Source organism: Alnus glutinosa, chromosome 8 (assembly GCF_958979055.1).
Source record: "Alnus glutinosa chromosome 8, dhAlnGlut1.1, whole genome shotgun sequence".
NCBI lineage: Eukaryota > Viridiplantae > Streptophyta > Magnoliopsida > Fagales > Betulaceae > Alnus > Alnus glutinosa.
This window is the reverse complement of record NC_084893.1, coordinates 18,643,881-18,659,768: the sequence shown is the minus strand read 5'-3', so window position 1 is coordinate 18,659,768 and position 15,888 is coordinate 18,643,881. Positions and strand designations below refer to the sequence as shown.

Genomic DNA, 15,888 nt, shown 5'->3' with positions numbered 1-15,888 from the left:
CATTATTCTTTAAAAACATAGCATCAAATGGATCCAAGATCATAGATTATCCTAGATCCCATTTCTCATCTATGCTTTTGTTTTCCTTTTTCTCCCTTCACATATTAGGTAGGATTTGATTTGTTGCAATTGATGCAAGGTAGGCTAAATAATGTGCTACTAACATTTTTTAAATTCCTCTCTTTGTAGGATTGATTAAATGTTTCCTATGAAGTGGGTACTCTAATTATGACATACACTTAGTAATCCATGATCATAATCTGTGATATAAAAAATGATTCATTTTGTCCAGACATCACAAAATCATGGGAGCCCAAGTGTTTAACTTAACATAGAGAAAGAGAGCTATTACCTTGTATGAAGGCTCCAAAGCTTGACATAAGTTTCACTAACCATAGCACAAATCAATCACACATACACCCATTAATAGTTGGATATCCCTTGATATATCTTTCAATGGTGATGGAAAAATCAAATAGAAAAGTCAATCGGATACTTCAAGGGAGCCAAAGCCTCCTAAAATTCATACAAGATGAAATATGTTGAATAAATTGTACGGTGCTCTTATTCAATAATTCTAAGGTTTTTCTAGAAAACTCCTTACAAGCTGTAAAGGTAATTAGGGAAAATAGCCCTAATTTTCTACATAGTTTTGAAGGCAAGATACTATCTAAATCAAGAGATTACACTATTACGAAGATAAGGATACTCCCCATTTTTCTCCTAATTAAAGATTTGATTTGAAAGGAAAAAAAAATACTTTATTCTAGCCAACTGAGCTTACTTTCTTCTTGCCAGATGAGCTGGTTGATAACAGAACTGGTGATATTTTCATCATTCATGTAGGGGACTTTTGTTTTTGTTAAAGCTAAAAGAGACATTGAAGCATAATTTTTCCTTGAGCATGCAGAATACCCTGTCACTTTGATTGTTGTTAACCATGTTGAGTGGCAAAATGTCAATGCTTTTCTCATGGAAAATGCGGCCCAAGGTCATGCTTGTAAGGATTGCAAGAATTATGAGAAGGAATACAAGTTTTAACATTATAGGAATGGCTTCTTAGGATGTCAAAAGGAAATTGTGTAGGATATTTTAAGATGATTATATGAATGGCTGTTCTGTGTGCCAATCTATTTATAGGGGAGTGGAAATGCTAGCTAATTTCAACCTCTTTTGAAAATGATCATAGTTTTTATGAAGACTTTAAAATAGCATTGTTCTTCATAAAGTTTGAACTTGGTTTAAGAATTTTATTTTTCGTTGTGCAAATATGTTTTTGCAAATTAATTCCCAACATATGATCCTCTCTCTCGCTGGCTGTGTTGTAGAGCATTATACCCACTAAATGTTCGGCGTGAGAGCTGTAAATGAGAGGCTGAGAGCTACTGGGGTGCCGCGCGAGAATTAAGAGGAGAGACCTAAGGGAAGAGAAAGAAAGAGAATAGGATAATAGGATATAACGTTATACCCTATACCAAAATGATGTCCTTTTGGTATATAATATATATATATATATATATATATATATATATATATATATATATATATATATATATATATATTAAAAAAAGGGTATGTGATTAGCAGCTATTATTGTCTCCGCCTTCGCCTACCCTTTAAAACCATTGACCGACTGATCGCACTGCCCTAGGTAGTTATATGGTTTTGCCAACCGCCTACCAAAGCGGTTATGTGGTAATATGGTTAAGAGTTATTAGCGGTTAAATAACCACTCCACTTGTACATCCTTATTTAAATCTTGCCCCCTCTTCTTTTTGTAACTCACCTCACAAGTCTTTGGCTGGTTTGGATTTTTTCAATTTTTATGCTTTATTTTTGCTGAGAACAAAAATACTACTTGTAAAAAATGTAGGTTTTTCATTTTAAATTGTTGGCAATGGTTTTTAGCAGCATATGTAGATTTTGGATGATTTTGAATCACTTCTCAATATGATATTTGTTATTGTCATTACATATTTTTGTACTAATTAAACATTGAAGAATATGTTTGACATTATTTTTAAGGTTTTAACCAAATAATAATAAATAAAAAAAATAGAGAAATGATACAAATCTATTTCTAGAGAATGGTTGTCTAACATGTTAAAAAAAAAAAAAAAAAAGATAACGATTTTTAAAATATTTTACTTTGAAACAAATGTAAGAACAAACAAATAAATAAATGCTCAGAAAAGAGAAGAAATCGATTCCGTTTGTTAACACACTCTTTTTCTTTTTTCTTTTTTTCCTGTTTTCTATTTTAAAAATATATATATATTTTTTTCTTTATATCACATTAAAATACCTTTTCAACTCAAAAATAAAAAACCACAAACACTTAATGTTGGTATAGTTTTCGGTTTGTTGACGTGTCGCCTTTTGATTCGCTTTTTCCAAGATCTGCAGAATAGTAAACAACTTGTTAGGGGTGCCGACTAATCCCACTCCGATGCCTGAGTCAGGTTCTGGTAGACAATTTCAGGGAGTAACGAGAGCAGGGTAAAGTTGAAGAGATTAGAATTAATTTCGTAATTGGGTACTAACCAATTTATAGGCACACAATTATGAGATAATTTGAGTGTTCTGATACAATTCAATTTGGAGTCTCATCTCTAGATTGTATGAGATCAAACTTATCTTCCCCAAGAGTCCAGTTCGAGTAGGATACTTCATGTCAGCTGATTTCATATAAGTATCAGGTATCGTATTCCATATTTTATGGGATAAGGGCCTATCCCTGGAAACCCGAAATAGAGTCATTCTGCGCCTTGTTAAGTATTCTGGGATAAGACCTTATTCCATAAATCCCGGCTGTAATTTCTGGATGAAACATTTCAACATGTTTCATCCATATTGCCTCGTGGCGATCCCGAGAAAGTCATTCCCGAGATTAAATGGATATGGGCCTTTGGTATGTCCTTCTACCATTCTCGAGACGATGATGTTCCGGGATTGTTTGGGTGTTCTTATTCCCGGTTCCTGTGACCAAGGACATTCATAAGATTTTGCAATGGATATTCGAGACCCTGATGACCGAGCGGGTCTTACCGGGTTGGTTGGATCAAATGGGCCCGAGGCTCGGTTGTGGGCCCACTTAGCTTTGGAAATGATAATTTCTCCAACACTTTACTAAACATAATTTACGTTGTTTCCTATAATTTTTTATTATTATTATTATTATTAATTTTTTTTTTTTTTTTTTTTCTTCAGTAGCCTAAGCTCATAAGCACTAAAATGATAGGCATTTTCCTAAACCCCCATGCGATCGCTCGTGCCCATAGAAAAATGTTAGAGCACTAGCAACAATTTTTCTAAATTTAGGAAAAATTCTTAGGAAATCATTTAAATCAAATTCATTTGTTGTTTCATAAACTAAGGAAATCAAAATTTGTACCCTAAATCTAAGGAAGCAAAATGGTTTCCTTAACATTATTTTAATATAAAAAATTTTCTATTTCCTCTCTCATTCTTCTGGTATTTATTTGAAATAATATGTAAATGATTATCTTTCCTCTCTTTTTCCTCTACCATTTAATTTAAAGAATATTTAAATGGTACATGAAAATGATAATAAAAGTTATTGTTGAGTGCATTTAAATAAGAAAACAAAAAGTGGTTTAAGTTCCTAAATCGAAGAAACGTTTAAAGGAAACTGCTGCTAGTGTTCTTACATGCACCTGCAAATATATATTTTTTTACGTGACACTGAAAATCACCATGAAATTTTAAATGAATCTCAAATTAGTTTTAAATTTAGTGATAATTTTCATTTGTAATATCAAAGAATATGCACTTAGCAATAAACACTTGAAAATAATATAATCGCAAAACTTATTGAGAAATGTTACATGTATTTAAACTTTTACAAATGGAGCATTACTAACTGATGCGAAGCTTATTCATTGAAGATGATAAAAATAATTAATAAAAAGAAATATTACAAATACTAATAAATAAGCCCTACATCATCTTAATAAAGACTTTATTTATAAAAAATTTATCACCGGTGGTATTTCTCAAACTTATTTGCCGTCTCTTTCTCTCTCTGGGTCCTACCGAAAGATCCGACTTATTTGCTGTAAAATAAATAAGAGGAGATGTTCTGTAAAAATAATTTTTAAGCCAAACGACACCTACTGACGTCGAAGCAATTCACGCCGTCACTCAAAAACACTTCTGGCGTTCTTCTTAAAATTTCTCTGTTTTTCCTTACAAAGACCGAGGGCGGCAGACTGCTGAGCATTGACGTGAAGCTTCCATTCCACGCTGAAGGCCTCATTTTTCCATCTTTCTCAAGTCTCTCTCATCGACTCACAGCCTCACAAGCGAGAGAGAGAGAGAGAGAGAGCTCACTTCTTCTTCTCTTTGAATTTCTGGTTTCTTTCTTCTCTCTAAAGCTTCAGTTCTGGGATATGGCTAACGGCGACGACGTGATAAGATCTGGAGCAGAGCGAGCGGTTGAGTGATCTCATAACCATCGTAATTTCATATAGCTCTCTGAATGAGGAGGAGGGAGGTGTTTTGAGTGACGGCGTGAACTGCTTCAACGTTTTCTTACCCCTAGACCTTGTCGTTTTGCTTAGAATTTGTAAAATATAATCTAGACCGTTCATTACTTTTACATTACTTCAGTGAACAAAAAAGCACAAGACAAACTAAGACCCGTTTCTCTCTCCACTGCTTTCTCGCACGGGAAACCTCTCCCTTCGTCTACCAGAACTGGGGTTTCATCCGAAACACCTAAAAAATGGTTAGTGCTTCATTTTTTATTTATTTTTTTAGTTTTTAATTTTGAGTTGGTGATCCGAGTTTTTGAGAGTTTTGGTTTTATGGGATTCTTGTATGTTTTGTCATATGTTTTTTCTTTGTGTCAAATTTTCAATTGAGACGTGCCTGGTTTTGTGAATTCTACTACTTCTTTGCCCTACTTTGCTGTGCAAGTTTTTTGGTTTAGGGATTGTAGCTTCGCTTATTTTGGTTTGATTCTCCTGCGGCAGCCTCTGTTTGCTTGCTGTGACTACTGAGGGAAAGAAAAAGACAAAAACTATAGTTTGATGAAACTTTCACCTGTTGGGTCTTGTAATTTTGTGGCTTAATTAGTTGAAAATTTCAGTTTTTGCTGGTGCAGAGTCCTATTTTATCTCAGATTGATTATATTCAATTTTTTTTTCTTAATGATATACTAGTTTAGGCGCAATTGGTTATTAAACTAGGAGATACTTTTTGGTGGTAATTCTGTGTAACAAAACTACAGTTTGAAATTTTTCAATATGGTTCTCTTTAGCAGTAGCATGCTTGTATCCAGTATCTCTGTGTGTGTTTCTGCGAGCGTGCATGCATGGGTGGTCTATGAGCTGTTTAAGTACGTGTATGTGCTTGTGCTTATCTATATTATTAGAAAGAGGATTCTTTATATTGGTATGATCTTTTGAGTTTCCACAAATAACCCTCAATTTTTTTTTTTTGATAAGTAAAAAATATATTAAAGAGGTAGATATGATTGGGATGGAATTGTTAAAAAAAATAATAATTTAATTATCACACTTGCTCAACCACATTCGTAGATGTATGCATAGTCATTATATAGATGTATGCATAGTCATTATATAGATGTACTCATAGTCTTTATATTGCTTTATATTTCATTCACCTTCAATTTCATACCCAGTGAAGTTGGCACACTCTATGTATGCATAGAACCTGTGTGAGTTTGTTTTTAGTTGTTCCATTTAAGTAGCACTCCAATCTATGTTGATTTTTTCTTGTGGGATCTTTATGTGATTATTAGTGTCATAATGTATGGATGCGTGCTATGGATTTTTTCTTTTTTGACAGCACAAATTGGGTAGAGGCCACCGTGACAAACTCCAGCAGTTTATGACAATCACTGGCGCAAGGTAAGCTGATAATAATATTCAATTTTACTGCTGCTGAGTTTTATATTTCTTTGCATAAACGAGAAATTGTTGGGTGATGAAATAATGGGCACCCTGTTGATGCACTAATCACATTATCATGTTTTGAAATTCAGGAAAAAAATAAAAAACGAAAATGCCTGTTAGTCATTAGTTTATTGCTTTGCTAATTTGAAATTTGCTGAGAGGAAACTAAATTAATAATATTTTTTGGATAAGTAATTGAAATTTCATTAAAAAATGCAATGGCGCAACCTAAGTACACATGAAGTATACAAGAAAAAAACCTAACCAGAAAAAGAAAAGGAGCAAGAAAATCATAAGCTAGAAATATGAAAGTAATCATAGGCAAACGTCCAGTGGCAAAAGGGTATTAAAGAAAAAAAGCCGCATTATGAAGACTACCAAACTAACCCCTCCAACAGGCAATGAGGTCTACCACTTGTCTAGGCATAACCCAGTCTAACCCAAAAAGACTGAAAATAGAATCTCATTAGGCACTAGAAACCTCACAATGGAGTAAAAGATGATCAACGGACTCTTTACACTTCTTGCACAAACAAAACTAATCTACCACTATGATACGCCGCTTCCTTAAGTTATCCATAGTGAGGATCTTCCCTAAAGCGGCTGACTAAGTAAAGAATGCCACTTTGAAGGGAACCTTAATTCGCCAAATAGTCTTCCAAGGTAAAATAGTGCTATCAAGTGGAGATATGACATTGTAGAATGATCTAAAATCGAACAACCATCTCTTGGAAAGGCCCAACAAAGCTTCTTTTCTCTGCCTTGTCTCAATCTGAAGGAGTATAATAGTCATGCGCCGTTATGATAAAATTAACATTCCACTGATTAGATTATCTAGAAAACTCTAAATGATTTGCAACGAAAGCATCCTTAGAACGAGCAATATCGAATAGCTTCAGGAAACCTAACTTAAGACTAATCCCCGCACAACATGTTTTGCAAAAATCTAATCTTGGAGTCGTCCCCACCTCAAATCTAGTATGACTAGAAAACACCCTCAGCCCCTTTTGATATTTTTTCATAGGCCGACTCCATACGACTCATGAACATCATTAGAATAACACCCAGCGCATCGGCTGCCATATTTAGTATTCACTACCACCCTCCACAAAGCCTCTCTTTCATGCACATAGCGTATAATCACTTCCCCAAGAGTGCTCAATTGAAAAAATGTAAATTTCGGACCCTCAAACCTATCCAAGATCAGAGAACAAACCTTAGAGCAGCTTACTAGATGAACTTTGAACTCCACCTATACCACCCCACAAGAAATCTCATTGGAACTTCTTTGTGTGATTGGCAACACCTGCAGGGAGGGAAAAAGGAGACATGAAAATAAGTAGGTGAATTAGATAAGGTGCTTTTAATCAAGGTAATCCTCTTTATTAGAACACCTCTCGCACAAGACTCAAAGTCCCAGCAGGAGTCTTGTGCGGCTCAATCTGTGGAGGTGTCCAACCGGGACTCTACTAAGAAGTCCTCTACTTCTATCCAAAAGCCGAGACATGTTATAGAGTCCTAATGCAATAGTATCATAGCTAGATAAAGATTTCAAGTGTTATAGTTTGAATGTATTTAGAGGTAGAAACTGGTTGCTAGACTAGAGTTAGTGTTTAACTTAAACTCTGTAATGAAACTCTATATATGATCAATGAATGCTCGGTAAAGAGCAAGGTTTCAGCTTCCATAATTTCTATGTTCTTTCATGGTATCAGAGCCATCTCAAAGACACACGTCTTGAGCTATGGCTCATTCTGATTCCGAATCCAGTGCTTCTGCCAGTTCGGTGGCTTCCATAGCCACTCAACCTCATCTCCCACCTCCCCAACCACAACCGGTTGTCTTTACCATACCCAACATGAATCCGAATCTTCATATCAAACTCTCCAAAGGAAACTTTATGGCATGGAAAACACAGACTCTCGCCTACATCAAAGGACAGGACGCCTACGGCTTTCTTGACAGCCCATCTCAGCCTCCACCTCAAACGATTCCGAATCCTTCAACTGATGCTAGAGCGCCTGCCACAATTGTCAACCCAGAATTTCTTGCGTGGAACCAGCGTGATCAGATGATACTCAGCATCCTTATATCCACATTAACCGAACCCTACGTGGCTCATGCAGTTGGCAGCGTCTCCTCGGCAGCTCTCTGGTCCACTTTGCTTTCCATGTTTGCATCTCAAGCCCGTGCTAGAGTCATGCAAATATATTTTCAACTTGCCACAGTAAAGAAAGGTGGCAACTCCATTACAGAATACTTCCAAACCATCAAGACTCTTAGTGACACTCTCGCTGCCGCCGGACAACCTCTCAATGACTTTGAGAGCGTCTCTTTTCTCCTCAAGGGTCTTGGCTCCGAATATGACCCGTTTGTGACCTCTGTCACCACCAGGGTTGATCCCTTATCCATAGATGAACTTTATGGTCATCTACTGGCTCACGAGATGCGCCTGGACCAGCAGACCTCTGCCCTTGATCTTCCTCCGGCTGCTGCAAATTTTACAAATCGCTCCTTCCCACCTCGAGGCAAGGGCTACCGTAGCCGTGGAGGACGACCCTTCAACCGTGGTCGTGGCTATTTTCCCAACAATCGTGGCCGTGGCTCCTATTTTTCTCCTGATGCTACTACCGGTTCCCGTCCTACCTGCCAAATTTGTGGGAAAATCGGCCATACTGCCTTTCGTTGCTACCATCGACAGGAGTCTATTCCAGATCAGCAACCTCCCCCTTCTCCACAGGCCTACTACTCAACACCAGCCCTACCGGCAGAGGATGTTTGGTATCCGGACACCGGTGCTTAACATCATGTCACTAACGAGCTACAACACCTCAACTTATCTCATGAGGAATATCACGGCCAGGATCAGATCCGAGTAGGGGATGGAATAGGTTTGCCTATTTCTCATGTTGGTTCTGCATCATTCATCTTTTCTCGGCGTAAATTTATCCTTAACCAACTCCTTCGTGTTCCATCCATCTCTAAAAATCTTATTTCAGTTCAGAAATTTGTCTTTGACAACTCTGTCTTTTTTGAATTTCACTCATCTTATTTCTTGATTAAGGACATTCAAACCAGGGCCATCCTCCACCAAGGGCAAACTAAAGATGGTCTCTATCACCTTCATCCGTCAACCAGTTCTTCATCAATAAAACAAGCCTTTGTCGGTGAATGCACTTCTACAGCTTCATGGCACAAGCGCTTGGGTCATCCTGCCTTTTGCACAGTTCAGCATGTTCTTTCTCAGTTCAACCTTCCAGTTTCTTCAAGTAAAGCTTTCTCCCCTTGCTCTGCATGTGCACAAGCCAAGGGTCATCAGCAGCCATTTAGTTCTTCTAGTGCTTCAATTTGTAGTCCTTTACAATTAATTTACTCCGATGTATGAGGACCTTCTCCAACATTATCAATAAACAGAAGTCGGTTTTCTGTGTCATTCATTGATGCCTTTAGTCGTTTTACTTGGGTTTTTGCTCTACAAGCCAAATCAGATGTCATGTCTGTCTTCCTTAAGTTCCAAGTTATGGTTGAACGGCTCTTAAACACAAAAACAATTAGTGTGCAATCGGACTGGGGGGGTGAATATCGTAATCTTCACTCTTATTTTCAATCTCAAGGCATCACACATCGTCTTTCTTGCCCTCATACACACCAACAGCAAGGGTGTGCCGAACGCAAGCATAGACACTTAATTGACACCACTCTAGCCCTACTGGCCGAGAGTTCTCTCCCTCAAAAATTCTGGGAAGATGCTTGCCTTACCTCCTGTTATCTCATCAACCGAATGCCAACTCCATTGCTCAATAATCAGTCCCCCTTTGATTTTTTTTTTTTTTTTGATAAGTAAGAAGAGAATTTTATAAAAAGTATTTCATCAAGTTCCTGATTACAAGTTTCTTAAAGTATTTGGGTGCGCGTGTTTTCCAAATCTCAGGCCTTACAACACTCATAAATTCTCCCAACGCTCCAAAGAATGCGTTTTTCTTGGGTACAGTCAACATCACAAAGGCTATAAATGCCTTCACATAGAATCTGGCCGAGTGTACATCTCTCGGGATGTCATCTTCCATGAATCCCGATTTCCTTATGCTTCTCAAGGTTCTGCAACTCCTCCTAATTCCACTCCTGTTCAGGCTCCTATTTTCCCTCCTATTCTTTTACCTCCACCCACTCCATCTTCACCACAACCTCCTACACCACCACCTTCATCTTCCAATTCTGCAGAACCACACGGCTCTTGTTCCAGTTCCTATGAGGAAACTCCTCCTGCCCGAATACATCCCATGCATACCAGGTCTATGAACAATATCGTTCAGCAAAGACAGCTCACAGATGGCACTGTCCGATATCCTGCTCCTCGGGGTTTATTAACACAGCATGCCTCAGCCACTCAGGAACTGACCTGTTTCTCAAATGCTGAGAGTATTCCAGAATGGAGAAATGCAATGCAACTTGAGTTTAATGCTCTTCTCCATAACTAGACATGGTCACTTGTACCTCCACACGACTCCCAAAATCCAGTAGGATGCAAATGGGTGTTCAAACTGAAAAGAAAAGCTGATGGTTCCATTGAGAGACACAAAGCTCGGCTGGTAGCCAAAGGATTCCATCAACAAGCAGGTGTGGACTATGGAGAAACTTATAGTCCAGTTGTTAAGCCCACTATGATCCGAACAGTGCTTTCCCTTGCATATTCCGCTGGATGGTCAATGAAATAGATTGATATACATAATGCTTTTCTTCATGGTCTTTTGTCCGAGGATGTTCATATGGTTCAGCCATCGGGATTTACCAATCCTAACTTTCCTCATCATGTGTGCAAGCTTCACAAGGCTATATATGGCCTCAAACAGGCGCCTAGAGCCTGGTTTTCCAGGTTAAGTAACAAGCTCATCCAACTTGGTTTTGTCGGGTCCAAGGCCGACTTGTCACTTTTTCTTTACAAAACACAGTCAGTCACCGTATTTCTGCTTATTTACGTTGATGACATCATCATCACAGCTTTGGATCCAGCTGCCATCCCGGATTTACTTCACCTCCTTAATGCTGACTTTGCTGTTAAAGATTTGGGTGATTTACATTATTTTCTTGGTGTTGAAGTTCTCAAACTGAACTCAGGTCTTCTTCTCTCTCAACGGCGCTATATTATGGATCTTTTAAAGAAGACAAACATGCATGAAGCAAAGCCTATTACTTCTCCAATGGCTTCCTCGTCCGTCCTCTCTGCCTTTTCAGGGGATCCAATGGAAGATCCGTCTCTCTATCGCAGTACAGTCGGCTCCCTACAATATCTATCTCTCACAAGACTAGACTTAAGCTTTGCTGTAAACCGCGTGTGCCAATTCATGCATCGACCACTTAAACCACATTGGCAGGCCGTTAAAAGAATTCTCAGATACTTGCAGTATATACTGTCTCATGGGCTCCTTCTTCATCGCTCATCTTCCAATGTTCTTCAAGCTTACTCGGATGCTGATTGGGCTGGATGTCTAGACGATCGTCACTCCATTGGTGCATATTGTGTTTTTCTTGGTTCAAACTTGGTATCTTGGAGCTCACGCAAACAACCCACTATCTCTCGGTCATCTATAGAACCACAGTATAAGGCTGTTGCAAACACCACAGCTGAACTCTTATGGATCCAGGCACTCCTTCAAGAACTTGGTGTTCGGACCTCCTCTCCCCCAACTCTTTGGTGTGATAATATTGGTGCCACCTACATGTCCGTTAATCCGGTATTCTATGCTCGTACCAAGCATGTGGAAATTGATTTCCACTTTGTCCGAGATCGCGTTGCTGATAAGTCCTTGGTGGTTCGGTTTGTTCCTAGCTCAGATCAGCTTGCCGATGTCCTTACAAAACCCCTTGTTTCGGCCAAGTTTCAACAACTTTGTTGCAAGCTCAACGTGCGATCTCCCCCGTTGAACTTGCGGGAGGGTATTAGAACACCTCTCGCACAAGACTCAAAGTCCCAGCAGGAGTCTTGTGCGGCTCAATCTGTGGAGGTGTCCAACCAGGACTCTACTAAGAAGTCCTCTACTTCTATCCAAAAGCCGAGACATGTTATAGAGTCCTAATGCAATAGTATCATAGTTAGATAAAGATTTCAAGTGTTATAGTTTGAATGTATTTAGAGGTAGAAACCGGTTGCTAGACTAGAGTTAGTGTTTAACTTAAACTCTGTAATGAAACTCTATATATGATCAATGCATGCTCGGTAAAGAGCAAGGTTTCAGCTTCCATAATTTCTATGTTCTTTCACTCTTGCACTTAGACAAGTACCATCCTCTTTTAGCCAACCAAATGATGCTCGATTTTCTCAATAATGCCATCTCAAATAGATTTGACTTTAAAAGAATCTCCCAACGGAAGACCTAAATACTTAATAGGCAAAGAAAAGACCCTGCAGCCCAGAATACTAGCTAGACCATCAGCAATGGTGACGTGGGCAACATGGACCAATTTTGGTTCAACCATATTAATTCTCAAACTTGAGACAACTTCGAAGCATAAGAACAAGCAAAATAGGTAACAAAGGTGACAAACAATAAAGGAAACAAATGGTCTCCCTATCTCAGGCCATGAGAACTACTAAAATTTCTCGTCGGAGTACTGTTCATTCAAATAGAAAAATGCGCCAAAGAAATACAATGCGCTATACAAGTAAGCCATTTCTCTCCAAAACTGCACCTTCTTAGCATATACAGCAAAAAATCTCAATTAACATGACCATATGCCTTTTCAATATCCAATTTGCAAAGCACGCCTAGCTCCCTAGATTTGATCCTACTATCAAGGCATTCATTAGCTATACGAATGAAATTTAGAATTTGCCTACCCCTCATGAAAGCATTATGAGGATTGAATAAAATCTTATGCATAACCATTTTCAACCTGTTTGCTAGAACTTCGACAACAATTTTGTAAACTCCCCCCACTAGGATAATAGGTTCGACGACCCATCCCCAATGACATAATATTGTCTGCCTTTGGCTCATTTGAACCAGACTTCTTAAGAGGTCACCCATATCGGTACTACTCTCGTAGAAGTACGCTTAATTGAGAAATTCTGATAGGTTCAATGGCCATCACGGCTTTAAAACGCATTGTGTCAAGAAGGGTGCACATATACATATAAGTATATCCCCATTCCCATACCTAGGCGATGTAGGACATCACAATCACCCCCTCTTGGAACCCAGCGTCCTTGTTGGTGACCCTCGTGGGATTCCCCAATTCTTGGCCTTCCAACGAGTGCCCGCTAGCGACCCCCATGGGCTTGTGCACGCTCCCCCCCATCTCAGGCTGGGCAATGACCCTGATACCAGTTTTAACGACCCACTTCCAACGACACAACATTGTCCTGTTTTGGCTCCTCCGATCCAGACTTCCCAGGAGATCACTCATCTCGGTACTACTTTCGCAAAAGCACACTTAACTGCGGAGTTCTGATAGGTTCATGGCCATTACGGCTTTAAAACACGTTGTGTCAAGAAGTGCCCAAAGATACATATAAGCACATCCTCATTCCCATACCCAGGCGATGTGGGAGGTCACAGCAAAAATCCTTCATATCAATACCCCCCGATCTTTGGAATAAGAGCTATGATAGTAGCATTAATACTTCTTTCAAACTTGCCTCTAGCATGAAAATCATGGAAAATATTCATTATATATTTTTTAAGAACATCCCAATAAGAACATCCCAATAAGCTTAGAAGAACGCCATAGTTAAAGTGTTAGGGCCTAGGGCCTTATTGTTCATAATTTTCACCACCTCAAAGACCTTTTCTTCCTCAAATGCTCTCTCCAACCAAATGGCCTCAACCTCACAAATGGAGTCAAAAGAAAGGTCATTCAAGTTAGCCCACCAACTGAACTATTCGGTAAACAAACTATTATAGAACTACACAATGTGTTCTTTGATCTTGGTAAGATTGGAAGACATTGTACCATTAATCAACAAAGATTCAATGGAGTTATTTCTTCTATTTGAGTTGGCCACTTGATAGAAAAACTTTGTGCACTTGCCACCCTTTCTTAACCACAACACTCTCGATTTCTGCTTCCAACTCACCTCCTCCAAAAGAGTAGTCATCTTTAAATCACTAACAACTTTATCCTTCCTTAAATTCTCCTCATCATACAAAGCTCTCTTTTCTTCCAAATGATCAAGAACTCGTAATTCATACAAAAAGTGTTTTATATATATATATATATATATATTTCCTGTCTCTCTACATTGCCAAAAACCTCCTCATTCTAAACTCGTAAATCAGCTTTCATTGCCTTAATTTTGCAAGCCAAAACAAAACTTGGGGAGCCCTGAAAGCAGTAAGATGTCCACCATTGTTTCACCCTATCCACAAAACCCTTTGATTTTAACCACATATTCTCGAATTTGAAATGCCTTCTACCTTTGTAAAAGCCTCCGCAATCCAAAAGAATAGGGAAATGATCCAAGCAAATTCTTGGTTGTCTCTTCTACGACAATTCACGAAACTGAACTTCCCAATTAAGAGAGACAAGAATTTTTTCAATTCTATACCAAGAGGGAGGATCCCGGTTATTCAACCATGTAAAAGTACTATTTTTCCTTCCTCAGCTATTGCCAGAGAGAAGACAGAGACGATAGTGGCGCATGAAGTGCAGGTTGCAGAAGCTCTACCTTCCATGGCGGAGCCGCCAACGAATTGTTTGCAGCTTTTGGCCCTCCTCCCCTTGTCAGAATCCGCCGGTGTGATGGCATAGTTGGGTTCTTTACCTCCTAGACTATCTTTGTCGAATTGTGCCACCGTTGGTAGAACTGGTTTGTCAAGAGGTCTGCCTTTTCCATTCCGACGGGCTTGTTCTTTTGGGAGTGGGCTTGTTGCTAAGCGGGGTAAGCGGGTTCAATTGCCAAACCTTCTCTCCAATTCTTCTTCTCCCTCCCTCAGAGGTATTGTAGGGGTACTGTTAGTAAGGAGATGGAAGAAGGCTCTATATTTGTTGTGTTGATTGGGTGTGGTGTGGGGGGTGTGGGTAAGGAGTGATGCTTTGGGTAACCCTGCCTAGTCTAGATCCGAATAGGTTATCTGAGGAGGAACCCACTCCGTTGAGATCTGTTTTGACATTGGCTAAACAAAATAAAGTAGGGTCAATGCTTTCGAGTTGGGTGTTGCAGACAGTGAAAGAAATCCGTCATTTCGTGGGGCTTTTGTGCAAGGCTTTTAAAGATGAGCTTTTGGCCTTGTTTACGGCCATTAAAGCAAGTCACTCTGTTCAGGGGTAAGCCTCTTGCTCGAGTTTGGGTAAGAAAAGTAATAGAGAATTAAGAAGGTTATCTCGTTCCATTAATTATGATGTAAGCAACGGCAGCGTTAGCCGTGATAGAGTCAAGGAGAGGGTTGCAAGTGGTTATTTATGAAGCACAAGTTGATATCATGGAATGTGAGAGAGGGTTAAATGATAGGGATAAGCACCTTAGAGTAAAAAATTTACTTATACAGTGGAAGGCACATATAATTTGTTTGCAGAAATCTAAATTGGAGCTTATCTCCAAAAGTCTAGTGCGCTGTGTGTGTGGGTGTCAACATGTGGATTGGTGCTACTCAGCTTCTAGAAGGGCCTTCGGTAGAATTCTACTTATGTGGGATAGGAGGGTAGGGGAGAAGATCAAAGAGTGTGGGGGGAGTTTACGATTGCCTGATCCTTTAGAAATGTCGAGGATGGTTTCTCTTGGGCTTTTGCAAGGGGTTTGTGGGCCAAATTTTGATTGTGATTGAAGGTATTTATAGGAGGAATTGGCGGTTTGATCAGTTGGTGGAACTTGCTGTGGTGTATTGGGAGAGACTTAAACGTCATCTCTTTCCTAGTGAAAGATCGAGTAATGTTCATTTTTGTCCTTCTATGTTGGAGTTTTCTGATTTAATTTCGGAGCAATGTCTTATGGATCTCCCCCTTGTAGTGG

General features: G+C 39.1%; 1 protein-coding gene across 2 annotated transcripts in view; it reads left to right on the top strand.

Moving 5' to 3' along the window:
- The first annotated feature begins 4,229 nt into the window (after window positions 1–4,229).
- Window positions 4,230–15,888, top strand: part of LOC133874989 (uncharacterized) — a 32,219-nt gene continuing 20,560 nt past the window's right edge. Inside the window, exons 1-2 of one of the 2 annotated variants that reach the window (XM_062312950.1) lie at window positions 4,230–4,750; window positions 5,836–5,897. In XM_062312950.1, the coding sequence (XP_062168934.1) occupies window positions 4,748–4,750; window positions 5,836–5,897 (65 nt within the window). In that variant the 5' untranslated portion in view covers window positions 4,230–4,747. The remainder of the gene's footprint in view (window positions 4,751–5,835; window positions 5,898–15,888) is intronic. The other variant, XM_062312949.1, reaches the window with a different exon arrangement.